General features: G+C 40.9%; 1 protein-coding gene across 1 annotated transcript; it reads left to right on the top strand.

Moving 5' to 3' along the window:
• The first annotated feature begins 1,534 nt into the window (after nucleotides 1–1,534).
• LOC115374838 (SUN domain-containing ossification factor) lies at nucleotides 1,535–17,099 on the top strand. Its single transcript, XM_074933736.1, is given in 28 exon segments — nucleotides 1,535–1,845; nucleotides 4,539–4,644; nucleotides 4,927–5,052; nucleotides 5,481–5,733; nucleotides 5,843–5,947; nucleotides 6,293–6,431; nucleotides 6,523–6,631; nucleotides 7,179–7,277; nucleotides 7,280–7,299; nucleotides 7,417–7,484; nucleotides 7,633–7,740; nucleotides 8,097–8,172; nucleotides 8,174–8,203; nucleotides 8,766–8,786; nucleotides 9,278–9,333; nucleotides 10,368–10,450; nucleotides 10,811–10,876; nucleotides 10,985–11,050; nucleotides 11,317–11,407; nucleotides 12,361–13,048; nucleotides 13,272–13,753; nucleotides 13,850–13,937; nucleotides 14,507–14,547; nucleotides 14,549–14,609; nucleotides 15,035–15,192; nucleotides 15,542–15,640; nucleotides 15,733–15,855; nucleotides 16,025–17,099. Coding segments are annotated over 25 exon segments (3,546 nt in total). The 5' UTR covers nucleotides 1,535–1,845; nucleotides 4,539–4,644; nucleotides 4,927–5,052; nucleotides 5,481–5,533; the 3' UTR covers nucleotides 16,494–17,099.
• The last annotated feature ends 9,265 nt before the right edge of the window (nucleotides 17,100–26,364 follow it).

Here is a 26,364-nt window from a genome sequence, read left to right as displayed (position 1 = left end):
GATGGGATACAAATAAATAAATAAAACATCATATAACATCATGCAGCTATACATGTGGGAAAAAGTATCACTGAAGCAATTTATAGGTCCTTACATTATAATATCAAACCCTGTGGTGACCTAATTTTTAGTTATAAGGGGCGTAGTACCTTGTTTTTGCCAGAAGATGGCGCTAATAACCCTTTTCATGGCTACTTGTTAAATGAATTGCACACATATCATTCAGGTGCAGGACACATAGAAAGCACCGAAGTTCAAATCAAATATGTCTTTACTTTCTCTGGATATGCTAAATAAATAGATCTCAACAAAATAGTAAAAAAAATACAACAGGAAAAAAAGTGTGCGGATGAAATTATAAATTATAGTGTATTATCTTAACAATTTGCCCTTATGATCAATATAGAGTTGACAGCTTTTGGTTTAGTTAGAGATGTTTTAATTGTCCTCGTGTTACAGATGATTTAATTGGGGAGTCAACGAAACCTTAATTTAAAACAAGAAAGGAGATAATTAGAAACTGGCACTAGCCTCTCCGGACTTGTCAGTATGAAATTTGCCCAGGAGCAAGAGACTCAAAGCCTGCTTTACGCGAAGAGACCGTTAAGGCCTATTATTAAACATAATAGGGCCATGTGTTAGGTGTTAATTTAGCAAAACTCAAAAAACAGAGCTCTGTGCTGGCTTAAAGAAAGTTAGGTGAACTCACCTTGAAGTCCACAATAGGACTCTCTGACTGAATTTCCTGCTCTAAATGTACTCAAAGCTATATCTGTCCTACAAGTTATTTGACACTTGGACTAATATAAACGTGTGAATGCAGTTCTTGGTGCAGCCCACACAACACTGTACATGATTCACTTGTCTGTTAAGATATTTGACAGTTTCGTAATAACTATAGAGTCGATATGAATTATATGTCACTATTCTAAAGTTAATTGAACATCAAGGACCGTATTTGCTGCGAGATCAAATTGATGAGTGCCACAGCTGCGATGACGCCTTCAATTACTCCTGGTGAATTACAGAATTTCCATTCCGGACGTTATGCGACTTTTTGTGCATTCGTGTGGTTTTGTAAGGAAACAGCAACTGTAACATAATCTATTCTCTCACCTCAGAAATAAAATAGTTTATTTTTGCTGCAGCGGCAAAATGTGCCTTGTACAATCTAATCAGTTAACTAGCTATAAGTTAGATACGTAACACTTATGCCTGCTTTTTCCAAGGCGTCCATGCTCTTCACAAACTAAACATCGCCTCGGTTTGTGGCTACTGTGTCAAATCCTGAACTTTCCCAGTCGTGTGTACCGTGCACACCATGCACAAGTTTCATTATTTTTCCAAAAAAATTCCGTGCGTTCATCTCATAGTTACGCTATTTCTGACAGCATTTGAAGGCAGCACGAAGCTTCAGGCCGCTCCAAAACTCAAGCAGCGAAGCTCCACCCATGCGGGCAACCAGAAGGTCAAAAACGCGCCATCCCAACACTAGCTCCGTTTGAACTGCGCAACAGACACCCTGCCCTGTCATTGGACGGAAAGCTGACACGCGCTGTCTAACAGTCGGTGGCAGGTTGTGTGTTGAGTGTCACAGATAGCCAAGCATCACACTTCGTCACCCGGTGAAACAGCTGACATTAGCTTGCTAAGTTCACTAGAAGACAGCGGGTGAATCAATGCAACACGCAGCTAATAAACGGTTACGGAGAGACCGCTCGCAGGAGTAAGAATATATTTCTCACGCCGCGGCGAAGATGTCGGTCCCGGCAGGAGGCGGATGATGATGACACCACTGTTATGGCGAGTTTTGTCAGTGTGGCTGTTTGTAGCTTTAGTCTGGTGGTAAGTTACCAACTTCTGTAAACTGGTTTGTTTTAATAGGCAGTCATCATCCTATGTACACACGGTGGCTGTGCCTCCAAAGGTGCTGTCTACTTAACCTTAACATCAGCTAAATCACATTAGCTAGTTAGCGAACGTTAATACGCAGTGATGTGGCACCTGGCTGACTGCTGCTGCGTTGGTAACGATACGCGTTAGCTTCAGCTGCAGCTAGCTAGCTCGCTATAGCACAACAAATGAACAAGTACCTCCACCTACGCATTGAAGACTAATTAGCCCATAGCATTCAGTTTACAACATGCTTATATAGTAGAGTGAGGCCGAACAGCTGTCATATGTGTGAAATGAAACTCATCTAGGGACTAGCCGCGGAAGCCCAAATGTAACTCAACATTAGTTTACCAAGGCAACCTGTCTGGTGCTACTGAATCTACACATTGTCAGTAGCTGTTGATTTTCCTTATCCGTAATGTCATTGAGCTAACGTTAGCCGACGTTACGCCGATTTGTTCCTCGTCTCTTGACACGATTAGAGGCCTGTCACGTCGGTCATCTTGAAAGCTGCAGGTTGTTGGGTCTCAGCAAACCGGATAGCGCCTCAGACAACGGTCCAGCCTGCTGGGAGAGAGGGGGATGTTATGTAAGATGGTGATGTGGTGGTGCTGGTGATAATGGGCTTCAGTCATGATACTTAAGGGATTTTAACTAAACATAACACCACACTGACTACTGGGAGCAGAATTAGTGGATAAGAGAGGAAGAAGTAGGGAGAGGTGATGTAACATGATCATAAGATCTATGCAGGTGATGCTGATTTGGTCTACATTCACCACTGTTGCCACTGACTAGCTCTCAAAAGTCAAGAGAGAAGTGCCTCTCTTCTTAGACTATGAATATCCCATAGCGGTATATTTCAGTAAACTGTAACTAGATGACTTGTTGTAATATAGTCATGGGAAGTTGGCCAGATATATCATGTCATATGGTGCCCAGAATAACTAAAGACTCAAAGAACTGCCCTGTTCCTAGAAAGACACAGGAAAATATATTGAGCTTTGTGATATCACTCCTCCTCAGTGTAACCACAGACACACACACATTATGAATGATCTGTTAGACAGAGGCATGTCTTAAGGATAGACCGATCTGAATGGACACACACACTTGATCTTTGCCCCAGTATGACATGTTTATCTCTTTCGCCCGGCTGCATAGTTGGCAGCCCTTTGCTTGATATCCAGATTACTCTCTACTCAGAGGGAGGGGGCTCTGGTATGGAGTGGCAGTCCCACCCTTGAATTCCAATGGGACTTTATTGTTTTTGTCTAGGAATAGGGTGAGGAGCCTTGCTTGGCAACACTGAGGCTCTATTGTGCCAGTTAATACCATCTCATCCATATTTCAGGGAAATGTTTTTACAGCTGGTAAATCCTGTCTGTTCTAAAGTGTGGGACAGCGCCTGCAGTTTGATAAAGACATGTCCTGCTTTATTTCATTATCTATCGGTGTAAATCAGAAAATAATACCTAGACACCTTAGTGGCCATTTCATCATTAAGGATAATCCTTAATGATGTGTGTAAACCAAAATAGAATTATATCTGCTTTTGCACTTTCTAGATGAAACATTTCCTACCATGATGAATGTGCAGTCTACTACTTTAACCCTGTGTTCATAACTATTCATTCAATTATTCATGCAAGCCATGCCTTAAACCACTCTTGTTCCTTTGGGAGTTCATTATGGCTGTTGGCTTTCAATTAGAGGACAAACACTCTGTTGTTCATTTCAGTGTTTATGACCAGTCTAGCTTTTCAAGTCAGATCAACAAAGGAGTTGCACCAGCCAGCCCAGTAGCCAAGTAAATACATGACGTGAAATCCTAAGCAGAAAGTCTAGATAATGGCTGGATTGTTGACGAAGCGAATGATGATGGTGTTTGATTGTGGCCTTTGAAAACTGGACGCACAAGAACCTTTTCCTCCAATAGAAACGTGAGATTGTTGTGAATTGTTGCAACTGTTTAGGGCCTTTTTACTGCTGATTTTGGTGTTTAGCTGCCAGGACTGGACAAAAGTCACTGTGACACTGACCACTTTATGACACAGTGTCACCCAACAGCAGTATGTTGTTCATTTTTAGAATGAAAGTAGAGAGATTTAATATTCATTTGTATATCCTGTACATGAATATTACTCATGAAGAAGAGGTGACTATGGTTCTGTTACTCTTTCAGATTTTCTTTAGTAAACTGGTTACATTTATATTTCAAGCAGTGTTATATAAAAAAATATAATTTAGTAGCCAAAACGGATGCATAAAAAAAACTATTTTTTTCTGCACACCTGGCTCTGGTTTGGGGTGTGTCATTTGACTTGGATTGCATTACCTTACTCATATATAGATAAGATAAATTGTCCACGTCAGTGTCCAGGCCACCTGGTCTTTCACATTGCATCAGACTATGACATTGGGGCAGCAGCTTCCTCTGTTTGTGACTCAGCATTAAAATGTAATGTTTAGCTTGTTTGGTTCAAGACCCTCTGAGTGCCATGTGCTTCCAACTGAAGCCTCTGCCCCAGATGCTTGGATTGTTTTCCTTGCCTCATTACCAGATATTCACAAAACTTGAAAAGAAAATACTTCTGTTTGTGACTCTGATTGTCCCTCTCTTTGTCCCATATGCATCTTAGTTGCTATGTTGACTGCACAGAGCCGCACCAAGAGGCCCAGAGGTCCCTGCCCACACAGGACATCAATTCGGAGGAAGAGACAGGGGAGAAGACTCATCATCATAAGGTAGGGCTAGCTGCCTATTGATTGCTGCACTTTGCAGGCTCTCACAGGCTCCTGCATGCCCAACCCACGTATATCATCATACACTCCATTAAGTTTCTATTAGTGCAGGAGGTTTGCCAGGATGCCAGCTGCAAATCAGAATATCAGCAATTAGACAACAACATCTGAATGTGTGGACCAAGCACGGACATGCTGTCCTTGGCTTTGCAAATTCATGGCGAATTTAGAAATGAACAGGCCCCTTCACTGTTGTTCATGGTGCATGTGAATGTTTTTCTCTAGGTTGAGGAGAGTTGGGTGTTACATGTCCAGTCTCTGTCTGAAGATGAGCAGCTGATAGTGGAGGATGATCACGCAAAGGAGGAGCCGATAATACAACAAGTGGACAAACAAGAACAAGATGCAGAGGTACAGCGGCAGTTAGTGTGCAGTGTGTGTTTAAATTAATCTACAAAAGTAAGAATTCATCAGTAAGAATTCAACAGTTTTTCATGGACATTTTGATTTGGGGCATTTGTGATTCCATGTGGCACTGAGACCATTCCCATCGATGGGAATATGCTATAAATGGATTCTGTGCTGGGACATAGCAGCTCTGTAGGCATATGAAACTTGGTTGATTCATTTGACAAATTGCTCAAAGACCTGATTGGATTGTATTCTAACAGATTTAGACCTGCACATATGTTAATCTTTCTTTGCCAGTTTCTTTTCATCAGTCATTCCTGAAGATGTGAAGCATTAGGAGTTTAGGTAGTTCACTCCTGCTCTGAATAATTGACTGTTTTAATTGCCACATTTCTAGACAATTCAATATCTCTCTGAATATCTGTCAGGCCTTGGAGTGGTGGAGCCTGATGCATTGGCAGAGCCTGAGCCAGAGAAGGTTATGCCAGAACCAGAACCAGAACCAGAGCCAGAGCCAGAGCCTGAGCAAGACTTAGAAAATCAACTTCCAGAAGCCTCCATGACTCAAGACCAGGACTCAGCCTCCTCTTCTGAATCCTCAGCCACATCTTCTGGGCATATCACTGCCCCTGCTACTGAAGCTGAAGACAGTGTGGAGTCCCAAGATGACACCCCTAACATGTATGCCAAAATCACCATAGCACTTGTTTCAAGGCTTATGTAAAGTGCTTTTGTTTTTCTTTAACTTTAATCAATGTAAACTAAAATCTAGATTACTGTATCTCTTAAGTGTTTCAGACCATGCGTCAGAAACTCCTCCACCTGAGCTCAGTGACGTGGAGCTGGCCCCAGCTGACTGTGAAGCAGGAGAGACTAACTCGTATGATAGTGACAGGTGAGTGCCGTTGATCCGATGTCCCATTTAGTGAGCCATGTAAGAAACCTGTAAGAAAACATGAAAACCGTGAGAAAATAACAGTTCCCTGAATTGCATTTACATGAATATCAGTTGTGATAAGGTTTTTAAGAGCAGGCTTAGTTACAGTTAATAATTTTAAATGGAGCTCTTTTTTAATTGTTAGGACAGACACTGTTATCATCTTGTTTTACTAACTTTTATACCTTGTTGATACCCTGCTGATTACAACTGTCTTTGTAATCGGTCCTTTATTGTCCAATGACACATTAACAGGCATATTTGAAGGTTAATATCTCAATATCTCTTTTGCCCCTGCTGCAGTCCTCCAGTGGTGTTGGAGAACACTTCCAATGCTCACATTTCAGGTACCAAAACGCACACCGACCCATCACTGAGTCCTCAGCCGGGTCCTGGCACCCCTCGTCTGGAGATCAATGGATCACTCCCGGTGAAAGAGGACGTATGTACCTAACAGTCCTGAACACAGATACGATTTTTTTTACTTTTTTGACTCTGCCATACTAGAAGAGAATTCTTGTTATTGTTGACAGGATTTGAGCTCCTCCGTCACAGATTCCAGTGGGAGCAACAAAGACCCTGAGGACATCCCCACCTTTGATGAGTGGAAGAGGAAGATGATGGAGGTGGAGAAAGAGAAGAGTAAGATTATATTTTGACTGACTGATTGATTACCTTTATTTATCCACATTGGAGAATTAATTTACCGCCACTGAAAAGATAAACTGCCTGTAAGATAAACAGCTACTTCATGAAGACAAAACACAAAAAAACCCTACAAACAAGACCTTAATGCATGGATTAGCTCTGTTCATTAAAACCTTTACAACAGGAGAGACAAAAGACCTGCACCATCCACTTTTGTTTACAGAATGAACTTCTGCAGCCTCTAAGGAGTTCATGTTAAGCCCAATAATTGAGCTTGCCTTTTTTATGAGCTTATTAATCCTATTACTGTCATTGGCAGTGGTGCATCTCTCCAAGGAAAGCATTTTGTTCCTGTTCATAATGCTATGTTAAGCTTAGCGAGCACAATCAAATCAAATTCTGTTTATATGTCATGCACTTACTTTATTTTAACCTGCAGGACAGTTAATCAGTTTAAACTGAACATCTTTTTGGGGATCCTTTAAAGTCCAGACTTTGAAAGTCCCCAAGAATTTTCTGTGTTGTGTTTTCTGTTCTTTAGCTCAGGCGACTCACACCTCTACCAAGGGAGGCTCTCATCCGTGAAGAAAGTGCAGAAGAACTTCACAACTATGCCTCTGTGAGTGTGGAGCTAAGATCCTGGTGCTAACCCAGAGGCTAAGGTATTTATGATGCTATATTTTCTACTTAGCCATCAATACAATATCTTTCATATTCTGTTGATTTATTGTCATGAGTACAGGTGGATACTGGTTCATATATTATTTTTTCCCACACAGAGCACTTCAGCCATATTGAAGGAAAATATGGACTTATACATGCTAAACCCCTGTAGCAATAAAATCTGGTATGTGTTCTGTGTTTTTTATACATATTTGCATGAAAAAATCTGATTCTCTCTCTTTTACAAATACAACATAAATAATTCCTTTCACTGCTTACTAAATGTGAATTCTTTACATACCTCTCTCTCTCGCTCTGGCTCTGGCTCTCAGGTTTATCATTGAGCTCTGTGAGCCCATCCAAGTGAAGCAACTGGACATTGCAAACTTTGAGCTCTTCTCTTCCACTCCCAAAGACTTTTTGGTCTCCATCAGCGATAGGTTTGCACTGCAGCTACTGTTTTGATATTGTTTAGAAAAAAATTATGTCATCACATCATCAGGCCTTGGAATCAGCAGTCATTACTGTACTGATGTTTAGTATCTATTTATATCTTACAAAGAGATGTCTAACTTTCTACTTATCCAAGGTCATTTTTATAAGTTGAAAAATTAATTTGAGCATGATTCTATTTTAATGTGTGTTAGACAGAAAATGATCTATTCTAAGCAGGGCTTGATTCAATAGTGGGCACCAGAATTTGATACAGAACCCTAATCTTTAGTTCTCAAATAACCTTGTTACTGAATTTTTTTTTTTTTTTTTTTTTTTATGATGGATGAATCTGTTTTCTCAGATATCCAACAAACAAGTGGCTGAAGCTGGGGACCTTTCATGCCCGGGATGAACGCACAGTCCAGAGCTTCCCATTGGGACGAGCATCTGTACGCCAAATATGTTAAGGTGAACATAACTCCCTTCAGTACCACCTCATCAGTTCCTTCATTGTATTATATTCATGTAGCCTGGAGCAATCACTGTAATGTTTTAGGGTACCAGAGGCCTGAATATTCAGATAATTCACGGTCGTTTGTGTCAGAGTTCTGAATAGGCAATAAAACGCCTTTGCTTTACTCTGTTTCTTTCTCTGGCACTTTGTTTTGGAAGATTATTTATTTAGTCAGTGAAATGAAGTAAATGTATTTGGGTCTATGACCTCTGCACATAATATTTTGCTTTCTTACTATAATTTTTTGTTGGTATAGACCAATGGAAACAACATTATGCAGTTGCTGACATATAGGTCACTTCTGGATAAGTCCCTTAAATATGAATAGCACATTTGGACAGAATGTGTGTGATATTACAGCCTTCATCTTAGCTCAGTCTGAGAGACAAAGGCACTTGCTGGCACTCTGTCTTTAATGTGTCTCAAGTCAAAACAACACACATTCTTTGTCCTGTGTTGAATGCATGTTTACATCTTCTTATTTTATTCTTCTCTTTTCTGTCTCTCCTGCTTCAGATGTTCACGAAGTACATAAAGGTTAGCCTGTTTTTCTTGTAGAGGTCTGTGGTGGACTAAGTTGGATAGAGAAGGTGGAGGGGAATGTGTTTTGTCTTTGTTTCTTGAGTGGGGTGAATATGCTTCAACAGAATCAGGCCCAAGAAATAGTCCTTTAAAATAAAGTTTTGCAGGGCAATCATATTCTATCATAATCATTTTTTAGTCATGAAATAACAACTCTTAACCTATTCACTTTAATATTATGTCAGTTATTGTGACCTATAACTGAGGTGATCCACTCACAGCTTCAAACTGCTCTCACACAATAACAAACTGCCAAGATACTGTCTTAAAATTCAATATCATCTTTTATATTGTGTTGATTTTTCTACAAAACAAAATCATTGCTTTGCACTTTGCATAGAATACAATGTTGCTGAGAGTGGTGAATGGCTTGGAGCATAATACTAACCACAGGCTGGCTGTTGCAACATGTAAAACATTTCCATATATATATATCTTTTTTTTAGGTGGAGCTGGTCTCTCACTTTGGTTCAGAACATTTCTGTCCCCTCAGTCTCATAAGGTGAGCATAAATAAAGTGGCTGAAATTATGAAAATGTAAAGCTTTTATGACATAGTGTTAAGACTGCGTAAAACATGACAGGCTTCCTCCAGAGCAGGGGTTGTTCGTTCATCAAAAAGGAAATGAAAGTCTTACTGAAGAACAAATTGAAAACTTGCCAGTAAGAGCAAAATTAAGTGTCATGTAGATCTTTGGATTTGGATTTAGCTTTATTTTCATATGTAAGTCGGATTATTGTTGTTTAGTCTTCCATGGAAGATGACATTTTAAATGAGTGTTTAAAAGTGACAATTTCTTGTATTATGCTCTGGAGTCATATATGTATGAATTGTTTGGTGTTTGTTTGTTTGTTTATCATGTTTTTTTTTTTTTTTATTCTACAAATCATATGTAGTCAGCCAGATATGTTGAAATTCTGGTGTTTTCCAAGTTCTAGCTTGTTGTACATTGCATGAGCTCAACTTGTGATAGGAAGTGTCAAATCTTTGGAAGCACTTGTAATGATTTAGTGTACACTTGCCCCTCGCCCAACCATAAAACACTCACTTGGCCCAAGGAGAACTAATGCATAAGGAACCGACTGTTCTGTTGAAACTGGCACGTCTTCAAAACATAGAAGCAAAACTGGCTTGAAGTAGGGCAAGGCAGAAGTGTCGGTAATTTTTGTGCAACATATTTTACCACAGTATAGTGATACTACCTGTGCAGACCACCAGACCCCTCTGAACAGCTATTTTTAGAAACTTGTTAGAAAATTGGTGCCTTAGTCTAACATCAGTTTGATATTTGTGTTAAAAAATCTGTATGCAGAGGAGGATGGACCTGCTAGAGTGAAGACATTTCATTTAACATATATGCTGCAGGGCTATTAATGTAGCTCTGTCTGCCCCCTAGTGACCATGTAAGGTTTTTCAGAAATAAAACCTTTTGAAGTGCTATTAGGGATCTTCCTTTTTAGTTGATAGATAATATCGGTTACATTTCACTGCATGAGCATGTTCATTGAGTGTCTTTGATGTACTTTTTTTCTCCAGGGTGTTTGGGACCAGCATGGTGGAGGAGTATGAGGAGATAGCAGATCCATCTGAGAGACCAGATGATCAGGATGACGACTTAGGTGAGAGCATCAAATGTTTAATAGCTTAAATAATAACTAGCAGTCTCAACTTACGATCAGTTGAAATCTTATAATGTGGTAGTTACTTTCATTGCAGCATAATTTCTTTATTCAGCTGAATCCATTAATGGGTTTTGTTAATATGACAGACCTGTCCCAGTAATGTTTTCATCAGTTTATATACAGATTTAAAAACTGGATTTAGGCAGGGGCTTCTTGTAGTCTCATAAAAGTAGAGATGATTTACAAATGTGTGTGTTTTTTTTTTTTTTTTTTTTTTTTTTTAACATTTATCGGTTTGATATTAATTTGTATTATTACATTAATAGATTGCAATAATGAAGTCTCTGCTCCTTACAGTTTATCCTCCTGGGTCCGTGCCAGGTGAAGTCAAGTCTTCCAACAATCTGATTGGATCAGCTAAAGGTAAGTCTGGCAAACGTAGATGCTTGGTGTATTTAGATCACTATTATGATCCCGAGCCTGGATTACTGTGTATTAAGTTTCACTGGTGTTTTTTTTTCCTCTTTTTAGATGTCATTCTGAACATGGTAAATAATATTGCCGTCAATGTTCTTGGGGGAGGCCCAGAGGTGCAAGGTATGGCTAACTCATCATGCAGTCATTTGAACCACCCTGTCCACTCACTTTAACAAACAGTTTCATCTCACATCATCAGTTTTGTGATGGAAATGCCAGCGCTGTTCTGTTTTTGCAAAGATAAAAGGAAAAATTACCCTGAAATCCAAAAGTTGATGTCCTCTGATGTGCACGTTGTTACCCTGTCAAAATAATTTGATGATCTCAACTTTTGCAGTAGTTTGTGCTGTCACTATTGATGTTATGTTTCCATTTATATTTTGAAGGAAACCTTTCATCCCAGGAATTGAACATGACCGAACTATCATCCCAACTTGAAACCACCACTCAGACTACCACTACAGACCTTGCCCCAGTGTGAGTACCAGCCAACACTTTTATAACATCACTCTACTCTTGTAGTAACAGTACTGTAAATGTGCTTATTGGCAGGTCTCCACACTATTTTTTTCCCAAAATAATTACATGTGCACTTAAATGAAGAAAATTTAGGAGCACAGAAAGAAATTTTGGAGCACAGTGAAAACTGTTCAAGGGACACAGAGTTTATTAGCAAACAGGTTGTTACATACATATTTATTGTTCGTTCATGTGTGTGTGTTTGTATGTGTTTCTGTGTGTGTGCGCGTGCACTAAGGCACACACATCTGTGTATAATAGGACATACTACCAAAATCATACATTGGCTCATATCTGCTGAATGCAATGGCTGCTGTTTCACATTAAATTTCATAAAGCTACCGGTGAACAAGTGGGAGGCTTTTATTATGAAGCAGCTAAAGGAAATGCCATATACGTTTGCATGCAAGTAAAAACATATTTTTAAACAGCCAGATATTTGGGGCTACTTTGTTCACGGACCAGTTGTCAGTGTAGGTGACTGTACTGTAAGCTTGAGGTAACGTTACCACCTCACATTCTACTGTTGTTTAGTAATCACAGATGTTCTCTATTTTTTATTTTTTCACAAAAGTTCCATTGCTTTTGAGCAGGACAAACTGAAACTACACAACTTATTTCTCATAGGATGCATCTTGCTGGGACACAAGCCTACTCTCACATACAAGCAACAAAATTTCACTTCTTTATGCATAAAATGTATAAAGTCATTTTTTCCATTGAAATCAGTGGCAAGTGTAATTTGCATGCAAACTGATAAATGATCACAACAATAATTATATGTTAATTTGATTTTTCTGCATGTTAATAGTGGTATAATGGTGTGAAATGCTGATACTAGAAAACTCTGCAGCATGTTTTCCCTAATTTGGTAAATTTGACATCTAATTAACGTCTTCCTTCTTTTCCAGTCCTGATCCTGAAGAGTTGGAGACCTTTCTCGACCCTGATATCCCTGCAAGTGAAAGCCAATCACAAGAGGCCTCTGGTCCACACACAGTAACCACTGATGCTACCAATGTAGAGCTCCCCCCAGTGGAGGAAAAGATCATCACTTCTCTGCAGGAAGATGAGGAAGAACCCATCAGTTCTACCATCATCCTACTGGACAAAGAAGAAGAGACAGAGGAAGAGAAGGGGGAAAAGGGGGAAAAGGAGCAGCATGAGCGACAGCAAGAAAGTTTAGACTATTGTGTAATAATTCCATCATTTTCATCATCCCCCCTTGCTCCCTCTTGTTCTTGCTGGGCTTCCTTCCAAGAGTATTTCCAGCGGCAGTGTTCTGTCATGCTGTCCAAAAAGAGAAAATGCCAAACCATGGAGAGAGAGCAAACGATTCCTCCCCAAATTCATACACCCGCATGGCAGCTACCCGTCTCCCCTTCCATCTGCCCAGAACCTCAGCAGCACCACAATGAGATTCATCAGCCCCAGGAAAAAGAACAGCTTCCTGTGCAAGGGGAGAGGGGTGCCAGGCCCATCAGAGGAACCACATCCTTCAGGGGACCCAAACAGAAGCTCAGAAAGAGTCCAGGTATGAGCCACCTGCCGCTGCTGGAGCCCAGTCAGACGTCAAACCCTCCCCAAACCCAGCAGCACTGACTCTTCCTCTGCCAATTCCACCCCAATTGTGGAGCCACCACAGCTTTCCTCTAAAGAGCCACCCAAGGAGCAAAAACCAGAAAGGAGCCGGATTGTCGGCCTGAAAAAAAGCCATAGAGCCTTCAGTCACTGTCAGCCCTCCCACCTCCACAAATCCAGTGTTGCTGTGACAGTGGACAATTCTCAGTGCCCCAACAGAGGAGAAACCTAACACTGATTTTTACCTACCAGAGTTAGACATTCCCATCCAAAGTACAGATACAGCAGATCAAACTTTCCATCCCACCACCCCCGCCCCTTTGAACAGCAGCCTGCTCCTACAGCTGCACCAGAAAATGTTAGCACTACTGTCGAGGTAACTCCGTCTGCTACCGACACCACCGCAGAAACCGAACCCTCTGGTGGCCACTCTGTCACTGCAGAAACAAAATTGGATGATCTTGTCGAGGAGATCATCTTCACATCATCAACAGGCAATGGTCAGCTGCCTCGTCCATCCTCTGCAACTTCCCCTCCCCCCTCCTCACAACCCCACTCAGACTTCTATGCAGAGCTGCACAACGGCACAGAGCAGGGAAACGGCAACCAGGTGCACGGCTCCAGCCAGAAGGAGTCTGTGTTCATGAGACTCAACAACCGCATCAAGGCCCTGGAGATGAACATGTCACTCAGTGGACGCTACCTGGAGCAGCTCAGTCAAAGGTAAGGAAGAGGGAGTGCGACTGAAGTGAGCTCTTGAACTGAGTTGACTCCTTAATGCAGTCACAAGCACTGCTTAATTTAATGTTTTATTTCAAGGTACCGAAAACAGATGGAGGAAATGCAGAGGGCTTTCAACAAAACCATAATTAAACTTCAAAACACCTCCAGGATAGCAGAAGAGCAGGTAAGTTGAGTGAGGGATTGACACAATTGAGGGAGTGACACAAATGTTGGTCCAGATATTTTGGACCTTCTATTACTTTAATTTAAGTTTGTAATAGGTTTCGCAAAGACATTATAATCCTCCAGTCAAAATTCACATCAAAAAGATAGAAAATGTAAAAAACCCCACAGACCTAAATCACGCAACCAGCACAAACATCAGACCTTACATAACAAATATGTAGGCCTGCCAGTAAAACAGCAGTTGTCTGGAAGCACTTTGTGACAAAATGACATTACCTGCTGTGGCAGTCCACACACGCATGCACACACGCACACATATACAGGAACAAACTAACCAATAAATAATAGACAGTTTTACCAACAGCATCAGATCAGTAGGCTACTGTATTGTAAGTTGCACAGTGGATAATTGTGTGCCAGTTATAGTGGCATGGCATTTGACCGGTGGTTGGATATCAATGTCCCACTGAACTGATAATCCCTCAACATATCAAATATGCTTTTATGTGTTTTGTTCTCCTTGTGTGCTGTGCTGGCCCACCCGATTTATTGTCCTTTTCCCTCATAGACCAGCGTCAGACAGCGTCCATCCAGTGCTCCAGGGCCAGCTGAGAACTGGACTCAGCTGGTTCTCAACCTGTCTGTCAGGGTCAGCCAGCTGCAGAATGAGGTTAGATACAACTCTCCAGGGACAAAGCCTTCATCTGTAATCAGGGGGTTCCAGCTCCAAATCCAGACTGAGTAAATTAGTCCCATCACCTTTGGAACATGGTTCATTAAGATGCACGAGTACTCTTGCCCACCAGAAACGACCTTGGTCCTGGACACATCATTTGAAAAACATCTTTTAGTGTAGTTCTTGCGTTGATGCTTTACTGATTGTCTTTTTGAGCTAGCTCACAGAAATGTCTTAAACAATAAGTGTCACAATGTTATCTCTTCTGCATTACTTGGGGTACTAGAAAGATTGTGTATCAGTGTTATTTCAGGTTATACGCTCTGTTTCCTGCAGTCATTCTGTCCATCCTTTTGTCACATCATGCATTGCTGCCATTTTGCGAACAAGCTGTTGATAATGAGTGGCCTGTCCCGTAGGTGTCAGACAGGCAGACTTACCTGCTGCTGTCTCTGGTGTTGTGTCTCCTCCTTGGACTGCTGCTGTGTGCCAACCGTTGCCGTATCTCCACTTCGCCACCAGCTACAGAACCTGAGCCAACCTTACCCAAGAGCTACAGCTACTGCTGTCCTGAAAGGTAGCAAGGCAACTGCAGTGTTAGTTTCCACTGAAAAACATAATCAGATGCATAAGTATCTTAAAAAAAAACAACACTAAAAGGAGAAAGATGCATCTAAACCACCAAAGTAAACGCTGTAGTGGAGAGTGCATATTTAAATAAGAAATGACTAACTGAGCCAAATGGGGTATTACAGCTAATGAGCAGAGGTTATAGTACTGTTAATGGCTCTTACTTCTTAAGCCGGTTTATTGATAGAATTATTTATCAAAAACAGCAGATGGAGTCTTAAGAGATCACAGAGGGTAAATCGTACTCAAACAAATGTGACATGTGTTCTTTTTATTTAACATTGCAATTTTCTCAGCAGGCAGTTCCCTTCCTGTGATGACACGGGCTTGAAGAGGAGAGCGTCCTATCCGCTGCTGAACTCTGAGTCATTCCAGTTGGCTACCACCGAAGGCAAGTACATTTTTAACTGTCGTAGCACATCAGTGCCAGAGGGATAGTAATCCGTGTAACCTGCCTGTAACCTGTGTGAAATCATATATTGTGAAGGCTCATGAGTCCTGATCTTAACCCTTGGTTGGCCTGGTATAAATGTTTCTCATTTTCGGGCTCACAGGTCCAGAAATGCTGCACACAGAAGAGGCACAGAGGCTTTCTCCTGCTAATAGAAAGGTGTGTAAAAGTGATTTTTTTTTTTCTTTTTTTGCATTGCAGAATATGTTCATTGTCTTAAATAAGTAAATTTAATATAGGTTATAATTTAATAGCAGCTAGAGAACATTCATATTAAATGAGTCTCCTACTTCTCTTTGTCTTTCTCACCCAACCATCCCCCATGCAGAGGAGACGCAGTAAGATTAAAACACAGTGAGAAAATAGAGACTCTGAAACCCTCTCTTCACACTGCTTCAGATCTGGCTAATGGAGCCATTCTATGTAACGGTGTGCCTCTCATCACAAACCCCACATCCTCTTCAAGAAGGTTACTTCAGCCGTCATTTAGAGACTCGCCCTCAGAAGGTAGCTCCGAGGGCTCCTCTCACTCGGATGACCCTTCCTTCTGTGGCATTGCCACAGCCTGCACCCGATTCTGCGACGGCCTCCCGCCACCCAAGACCAGGGCCGAGAAACGGGCGTTAAGACGCAGGCGTCCCAAGCCCAGTTATGTGGTGGTGGAGTCGCTTCAGGCACCCCAGATGGACAAGACCGAATCCTTGTCTGTCTCCAGCCTGCAGGACCTGATGAGCAGGCAAAAAGAGCAGAGCTCAAGGACAATCGGGGTGAACGCCACCCTCTCAGGTTCTGTTTGACATGGAAAAACTCTCACAAAATCTCCACTCCCTTTCACTGACTGCCAAACTCTCCTGTAAGGAGGGTGGATGTTCTTTTCTGTAGCCACAGGCAGCTTAAAGCTTTGAGATGTGACAATCCCCTCACTCTTACCTTTAGTTTTGTGTTCTGTTCATGTTCTTTGTTCAGTCATTGTCAGACTTTTATATTTGTCATGCTTCAGACAAATGAAACGTCTTCCCAGCTGATCATTAAAATTCTGTTTTCTTCTGTCTGGCAGTAAATATTGACTCACTTGAGCAAAAGGGATTCAATAGAATTTTGAAACTTGTTAATATGCCGCAAGCCATTTCCGCTGTCCCTCACATTGTTCAATATAAATTTATTCTGTCTTTGAATTTGAGTAATTGCTCTCTGTAGAAATTTTAATTTTAGTTTTCCATCTGTCCTTTTTATTTATAAAAAATTTAGAGCTAAGGTCTAAGTGAACCTACTGCCAGCTTGGCACTGAGTCGGCTGAGAGGATGAGGAAGGAGATGTGAGCGCGGCTGGCCCAAGCCCACTAGGAAGAGAAGAAATAACACTTTTCCAACAATTTTCCGTTCAAAAAAAAAAAAAAAAAAAAAGCACACAAATTGATATGAAAAATATTTGGCATGTACAGCACAGTAAAAGTGGGAAAAGACAACTTATAAATAAAATAAATTGAAAGTGGAGTGAAAATAGAACTACAGTGAGAGAACACAAACGTCTCAATATGATATTTTGATTGGTAAGTCTTGATTTGTAAGAGCCTGAAAGACTGCAAAATGCAAAATTTATTACAAACAACTCTGAGAGAAGTCAAACTCAAGCCAGCAATTTAAAAAAAAAAAAAAAGATCTGTGAGAAAACAAATGCTTACTCTTGCGCTTTTCTAGAGATGCACTTGCTTCACACCTATACAGTCAGTCAAGGGATTCGACCCAGCCAACTTCTGGTCACAATCCTGCTTCTGCAACTGCTTGGCTACAGCTGCCTCTGTTTATCATGCTCTATGTAAAACACTTCTGTTACATTACAGTTTGATTGTTCTCTGCTGTCAGAACATGTGAGTTTGATGCATACCAATTTTGGCTGCTGGTCTGAGTTTGAAAACGACTATACTTATCAGCTCAATTTAACCTCTAAAAGGATAAATAAAATCTCAAGCAGGCTGAAACACAAAACCATACCAGACAAGATGGAAAGATGTCTACTATTAGGAACAAGTGGATTTACGCCTACTGCATTAGATATAGATTACTTCTCACTTTTTACTCCAGCTGCCATTTAACCAAAATCAATGTCTTAAAGGCTTAAAATAAAGGCAAGGAGATGTTTCTTGGGTTGTGATGCCACTAACACCACTCTTCTTTCACTGGTTATCTCATGTGTGGCTGTGGTGTAACTGAAGTATTCATCACAATGTCAGTGTTACAGAAGGCATGATCTTGGTTCTGTTGTCACAAAATGTGTGTGAGAGTTAAGGCCGAACATCAACAAGCACTTAGGGGTGCAAAGAAGACCCCAAAATTATGAAATGTGAGACAGAGTAGCACTTGCTTGTGTGCGTTTCTGTTGATGCTTGCCATAGTCCTAAGAACACTTGAGCTAAGAGGAAAAGTGCCAGGAGTGTGACAAAAACACCCATAACCTTGAATAATCATGTTTTCAATCATCTTGTGTTGATGAAGTGGTGAAGAGAGAAGAGTCCTCTGCTGAAAAGTGAGAAAAGACGTACAGAGACCCAGCAGAGGAGGAGGAAGTGACAAGGGAAACGAGGGCCTTGGGGGAATTTTCTGTAGAAGAAACACAAAATGCAGAGCTTTATTATTGATAGCCTGATGAAACATTATAATATGTAGTTTCAAAAGTATGGTTGGAGGAAAATTAACACCTAGAGGGGCGCGCTGGGTGTTTGTACAAAGGAGTGAACATCTTAGGAAAGATCTTGCCTGTTTTTAACAGTCTCTTTCCAGACTTAGTCGGCAGTGTGTCTCCGGTCAGGTCACACAGCAAAGACGAGTATTTCAACACAATCAAAATATACCTGTTTAGACAAATAAGTATCTGAATTTCAATCCCAATGTATGACAACTAGCACCCACTTTTTGAAAAGTCCTTTTTTATTCTTTTTTTCCATTAAAGTGTCCTTGAGCAAGTCACTGAGGGTCTGCCAGTTTCAGGGCTTCTGTTATGTAGCTGACTCTGACCTCTGACCTCACAAATTCCCTGCAGTGATTGGTTAGCTATTGCATTATTAATACTTAAGAGGTAATAGTTCATGATTGTCCCTAACTGTATGAAGCATTAGTCAAATAGTATTTGCATATAATACCTTTTTGTTAGTATTTGCTTGGCAAGAGGACCAGATGGGCAGCATTTACAGCATTAAGACATGTCACAAAAAATAATATAGTTGTGAAAAAGTATAGTAAGTGACATTCAAAATGTCCCAATCTGTGTTTTGAAAAGAGATGAAAATGTCAAATAAGAAAAAAAAACAAAACAAAACAAAAAACTCTTATGTTCCTTGGGCTGTTTTGAAGAGCAGGTGCAGATGGATATGTCAGCCAAGTTTGGTGACTGCAGGTCAAAAGGTAAGGTCTTTTGTAGTTGTCAACTTTCATCTGGAGCTGTAGTGCCACCATTTGGCCAGCTGTTTCCATATTGCATTGCACAACATTTTGTCTGGGACCATGTGCACAATTTCATTCATTTTCATGCCTGGGAAGGCAGAATTAACAGGACCAACACTGGCAAAACAAAAGGGGACCGGCAGCACTGCTGTCCAGCTCCCTCAGTGCTTGAACCAGGTCTGGTGGCAACAGAAATCTGAACCACAGTAACCTCCCTTACGTAAGTGTTTATGTGCTCTATCCACCAGGGGGCACTGTCATATTTGCCAAAAACCTACAATTCATGATGTTTGATTTACCATCCCCTCATTTTCCATCTGATGAGTCATTAATACGGATGGCTAAGTAAATTGCAGAATAGTTGAAAGACTAATACCATCCTCCACCAAGCCGCCTGTTTTGCTTTTGTCTCCCTCTTTGCCACCATAAGAGCACTGAAACGGCAAGCGAATGCTGCTCTGTGTTCTTGTCCTGTTAAGCTTGACCTTCGGCCAAAACATGAAAATATACTTGTTGGACTCTAGCATACAACCCAGCAAGGAATATTCCTCCTCAAAGAGCTTGCTGGCTTGAAAGATACATTTAAAGAAATATTTGGTAGAAAACTAGAGAAGAATGCAGGCTGAGAACTTGTTTGAAGACAGTATCTTTTTGATGTGCTGCCTCTACCAAAAGCATTTATCATATGGTTACAGCTGTATTTTTATGTATAAAACTGGATTAATTCTATTACTTTTATAGTGTCTCCCTCTCTCTCTCTCTCTCTCTCTCTCTCTCTCTCTCTCTCTCTCTCTCTCTCTCTCTCTCTCTCTTTCTCTTGCTCTTGCTCTCTCTGGTCACGCAGGGTGAGAGTGGTTGTGGATGCGAGAAATTAGGTTAAAACCTCTTTATTCATCTGACCCGGTTGGGTAGCAGGAGCCTTTCAGAGATAAGCATGCCTGATGCTCTTTTTTTTCTCCTTCATTTTGTTAACAGAATTCCTAGGTCTCTCTTGCCCTGCCTCGTCCCACAGATTATCTGTAAATGCAGGGCTGCAATCCTCTTTTCCCAGCCACTCTGTTTTCATCCACTAGGTCTTTTATAGACTACTCTCTGTATGCTGTTATTTATGTTTTTCAGCATAGCATGCCTATAAAGTTGGTTCACTCTTGTCAGATTGCTCTTGAGAAAAAGAGGCAATGAAGTCTATGAGCCCTTTTGGCAGAAATGTTTTTCCTGACACTCTTGATCAGCGCTTATATGATGCGCTTTTTTGTGTGTTTTTAAGTTAATCTGGGATGTAGAGGAGGGTAAACCCACCTACACTCATTTCCTCCGCCTTTTTTTATTTGCAGAATGTTTTATCCACCGTTTTAGACTGACACAAATCTTTATAATGCGAAATTCAGAGTATGAATCATCATTAAACAGTGTCAAGCAGATATGAAAAAATACACTTGGTTTCTGTTGTGGTTGCTTTGCTTATGATGAGCAGTGACTGGAGGACCTGGTTACCCACCTTTTGTTTTTACCTTTGTATCTCTGGTGTGTGCATGTGTGTGTGTGTGTGTGTGTGTGTGTGTGTGTGTGTGTGTGTGTGTGTGTGTGTGTGTGTGTGTGTGTGTGTGTGTGTGTGTGTGTTAACCATTACGAGTGTCAGTTCTCATTGGCCCTGAATCCTGATCTGTCCTTTAAGAGGTCAAAGCACTCCTCTCAGGCTAATTCTCATTTTGTTTCTCCATCTACTTGTTTTCCTCCTTAGTTCACTTTCTCTCCATGTCTGCCTAAATCTCTCTCTTTTTTTCTTTTTTTTTTGATTGACTGGCAGCTTTAAGTTGTATTTGTTCTCCACAATACTCCTTTACCTCTTCCCTCCTACGCTTCTCTCCATTTTGCTCTCTCTCCCTACCTCCCTCACTCTCTCTCAGTGTCTCTCTGGGAGTGGGAGGGGGTCTGCGAGTGCGGAGTGGAGCAGCCAGTCATATGTGATTGGAGGAGAATAATCCTTTGAGTGCTGGGCTTTCTTAGATTTGTGTGTGTGTGTGTGTGTGTGTGTGTCTGTGGGGACTGTGGGGCGGGAGGGGGTGTTCTTTGATGTTATGCGGATACCATTTAAGACCGCAGCATAAAATGCGGATTTACAATTTCTGTCATAGATTCTCCCTTCCCCTCCCTCGACAGTCTTTATGAGCGTTATTGCTCATTTCCCTCTTTTTTCTTTACATCAGAGCATTCATTGTATTTCTACAACCCAATTTCCTCCCCTCCAGTGTTGGACATCACAATAAACACACTTGTAGTGTGATTTAGGAGCAGTTAAATCTTCTTCATGGTTGGGCTACAATGGCATTCTGACAGGGCCGTTTAGCAGGGTGCTTAGCAAGAGGCCGATAAGACGTTGGCAGCCACTTGAAATCAATTCGGCCATGCCTTACCCCCAGTAAGCCCGCTGTTGCTGCAGTCCCATTCCCATGCGCTTGTGATTAGGCCCAGTGCGTAGGGCTGAAGTAGCCATTCAAATAGCTGAGGCAGACATGCCACATTTGATAAGCCCTGAGCTGGCGATGTATGTATATGAATAACAGTCTCCTCCGGGGGAGCTTCTGCTTAATGTTTCATGGATTTATTTCCTCTGTGCCTCTCTGTCGTCTGAGATTTGCCGCTGTCTCTGATGAGACACACAGGAACATGAGGTGTTCCCTGTGATCACGGTCTGCTCTGACACACACTCTCACACACACAGATGCACCCAGGCCTGAGGTGTGTGAGGAACAATAATGGATAAATTCCAAGACATATATCCTATATATCCAGATATGGACATACTGTACAATACTGAGTCCTAATATAGTGGGTCACGCTATGCTCTCACATGAAGCCCACGAGGATGAGACACAGTTGAGACACACACACACTCACACAGATGAGATGTGACATGTTGACTAATCACAGGATTGGGTGCACACACCACCCGGCCTGGAGTGAAGAATGATCATGTATGACATGCACTTTCACAGAAGCATGTAGCCTAACCTTCCCCCTGCTGATGAGTGAGTCACAACTCTGATGCCAAAGATGACCTTCTAATCTGCGGATCACATCTCTAACAGCCGTGCCGCGTCTTCAACACCATGTCTCCACGCATTTTAAGTCATAACTAAGGGCGTTCTTAATTTTGAAGTCTTCATAATATCGGACTGATATGCAGACTTTGAACTAATGGGTTTCATTTCTCCAACTATGGCTGTCCTTGGATCTCCCAACAAGAACAACTTTGAAGGTTTGCAATCTCTGTAATCAGCTTTTCAGAGGACAGTCTGGGCAGTGTACTGTAGCTCAGAAAAGTTTGTGTGAAAAGCAGTGAGAGACCCTAGATTACTTTGCAAACTCAAAAACCACCACGTTTTCAAGATATAATCCTGATTTAGGCCTCGGTTTTCATTTCTTAGTGACAGGATGGCGAGTCAGAGAACTCAACAATAGTACGTAAACAACATGTTGAGAGTATACGCCACAAGATTTTTGCATCAGCAAAAGAAATAATTGATTGTCCTGTTTGCACTCTTCTTTTACTTTGTCATTCTAAAATGCAAAATTAATCCATCAGCTTGATACCAGAATCATGAGTGATTGTAAAGGTGTGGAAAGTAATGCCAGCTATTCCACACAGTAAACAAAGACACCCAACATTATAATTGTTAAAATTGTTAGAAAATAGTGAGACTTGATTATGACTGATTAAATCCCTATTGCAAACTAATAACCCCTATTACAAGTGATCATCCTCAGAGGAGCACAGAAGAAATTTGAAGGATAGGTGTGGTATTGTTCAACCCGGGCCGCATTAAAATGTTGGTTCCCATCATTTATAATGGAAATGAATCTATTTCTCTCATGCACTATTTTCAAACAGCACTTCAGACATTATTTACTTAGCAAGCACTATCAGATGCATTTTGTTATTATACCAGAGGACATTGATATTATGAACATTGTTTTTGTTTTCAAATTGAGGGAGCGTGGGATTGGTGTTTCTAATGCCATGCCAACACTGTGTTCCAATTTTGTTAATATTTTGTAATGCTAATAAAAAGGGATGTTTGAGTAAGAGTATATCTGGAAGTAGTTTGGCCATAACCCCCACTGCAGATATCAATTACCAAAAACATGCTGTCAGATTGTACATTTTTGTTCATATAACAGAGGTATGGATGTTATTCTAACTTTTTTTGCACCTTGAAAAAATTACATAGAGGTTCAGGGAAGCAGGGGCGGATCCAGATTACTGTTTAATTGTGGGAGTCACCTAAAATTGTACAGTTACACAGTGCATTTATGTCTTCATCGTATTTGTGTTAGCTACATTAACTCTTTCACCTTACAAGGAAGTTGCATATGACCTTTTCATTTTGCGCTGTCAACATTAAAATTCCAATGGACTCTGTCTGCTTGTTTCTCATCAACATCTGGCTCTTATGTGTAATTAGTAAGCTCACCAATAGTAGCCTAAGGCAGATTAAGTGGGTGCAATGTATTGTGCAAGAATAACACTGCCTATAACAATTTTCACATATTGCAATATTTATGACTATTATGTTTAAATACTACTGAACAATTTAACCATTACATGGGCAACATTATAGGGAATATAGAAGGCTAGGAAGACAGAGCCCTGGCAATACAGGGCAATTGTTTATAGCACATCCTCACCACTATTTTTTTTTAGTGGTGACAAACCTACCACTCTGCTCCAACTTCTCACTAGCTTTCAACACAGTCCAGTAGGCCACTTGTTTCCAGCCTCAAAAACCTTTATAAATGTCCTTTTTGAAAATGTCCAAGTCATAGTACAGTCAAATTCATCTTGAAATTGTCCAAGTTCAAATTCATGTTTATCTAGAGGAATTAAATCACAGTTACAGTCTCAAAGGGCTTTACAAGCCCACAGGTGATAGAAAACAAAAGGACACACTTTGACCTAAACCCTGTGATGGGTGAGAGGGAAAAAAAAACTCCTCCCAAAAGACCCAAAGGCAGGTAGGGGAAAATGGAAAACATAAACTGTTATTTCTAACAGGTTTTCAAAATGTGTTCTGAATAAACTAAAAAATCAAATACTTGCATGCGTGTTGTGTCTCTCCCATTTTCTAAAAGAACATTTATAATCGTTTTGCAGAGGCTGAAATTGGCCGTGTTGAAGGTTAAGAGGCTGCAGCAAAGTGCTAACTTTCTCGTCAGTAAAGCCGGCATTGAAGTTGTGCTAAGTACCGGTACTGACTGGTAATGACTATAAAGAATGGGAATCAACATTTTAACACAGCCAGGTTAAAAAATACCAAACCTGTTATTTAAAAGCCACTGCACTGACCCTGACATTGCACTGGCCTCAAGAGTGGCCTTCCCTTACACACCATTTGTCACCATGGTTACATACCACGGGGTGGGGGGTGGAGGGTGTCTTGCAGATGAAGATGTGAGGATGATGATGATGGTTATGATGGTGCTGGTTGTGATGGTCTGCCCTTGAGGCCTCTGCTCTCGCAGCAGGCCCAGCTTCCTCCTCCCATGACCTCTGTCACCTTCCCTGGGGAGACACTTGCCAGGTGAGAAAAGCACACAACAGGAATGAGGAGGACCGGCTCGACTATATGCAGTCCCCCGAGCAAGGTTGTGTTCTGTTGATATTTTTGTCCTTTTAGTTCATTTTATGAATACAGAGCAGGTTGTTGTTTTTCCCCAGTAAAAACAGGAGTGGGCACGCACAGAAGGGAGAGAGGATCTGTTCTCAATGACATTTTACCATCTAATTATATTGTGTTAACATAAACTTAGAACAGTTTATTCAAACGTTTATGTGAAATTAACACTTTCAGTGAATGAGCAAGTTGTGGTTTTAGTTAAGTCAGTACAAGCTGGTTTGTACCAAGAAAATATTGAGTGTTGTTAATGGCTACTGTCAATTCTGCTGTAAGCCTTTATTCCTATATAGAGGACATGTTAAATGTGATATATCTGGTGAGTCTGGAAACTTTTAATGTTTTGAATGTCATGTTATTATATTTTATTCTATTCTAACTGTTACTCTAACTAAAGACAAATAGGATGAGACCTGGATGTTGCTCCATTGTAATAAATTGGATATCCTCTCTATGAATGTTGGTGCTTTTTGAAGTGACCTTAAAGGACCATCCCGGTCCTATTTTGACTGCTTGTCAACAGCCATGATCATATCTGTCCATCACAAATATCGCTTGCATAAGTGTGCACAGAGTATGCTTTGATAGTTTGGAAATCAAAGATAATTCAGCCCAATTCTTCTTCAAAAAGTGTGGAAAAAACTGCTCTGTGATATTCAGAACTTACAGATAATTCCATCTCATGAATACTTGATTGACGTCTACGTGCACTAAAATACTAAATTACTGTTACTATTTTCAGGGTAGATTAGGCTTGACTTACAGCTACCAGAGCATATTCTGTAGACACTTATGCATCCAATATTTCTGACTGTCAGATGCAATCATGATATTGAAGAAAGGTTAAAATAGGAGTATGGTCCTTTAAATTCATTGTAATGCCAACTGTTGTGCAGCTACCGGGACACTTGCCCATAGTCCTATTACATAATTACTCAGGGTTCAGTTACTGTGTACACAAAGTCTCCCATTTGCCAAAAAATGGAGTGACTCCAGGATTTTTCTTTTGATGACTCCATCGCTGTCTAGCTTTGGGTGAGAATATGTTGTTACCCACACATCTGCGGTGAACTTTCCCAGATCATGAGAACAACCCAGGTGAATTGTGTTTCTCTTAAAAGGATTTCAGTGGAGAGAGAATCACGTTCAGAGGCAGCAACTTGAAGACTAAAAATACCTTAATTGATATGTATCTGGAGTGAAACAGAGAGCACTCTGAGCCCCCGTGAGCCTCTTAGAATCCATCATAATTAAACCTCTCTTCGTCTTTGGTTTTGGGGGGATACAGGGGGATGTTGTTAGTCACTTTCACCATCCACCAAGCTTGTATTGGAACTTGGTGATGCCGTGTCGCCCCTTGGCTCATACATAGTGTAATGAAGGGTGGATATTTGGTTTGAGGCTACAACAAGGAGGTGGTGGAGAAGAATCAGCCCCCACAGGTTTTTCTCAGGGGCAAACTCAGAAACATTCATTCTCTTGTTATGTAATTACACAGCATCTTTAATTTTACTTCCTGGAATGAGACTGTGACAAAAATCTTCTCTAACTGCCTC

This window comes from Myripristis murdjan, chromosome 17 (genome assembly GCF_902150065.1).
Source record: "Myripristis murdjan chromosome 17, fMyrMur1.1, whole genome shotgun sequence".
In the NCBI taxonomy this organism is placed as follows: Eukaryota; Metazoa; Chordata; class Actinopteri; order Holocentriformes; family Holocentridae; genus Myripristis; species Myripristis murdjan.
The sequence above is the reverse complement of the archived record's forward strand: the minus strand, read 5'-3'. Positions and strand labels throughout refer to the sequence as shown.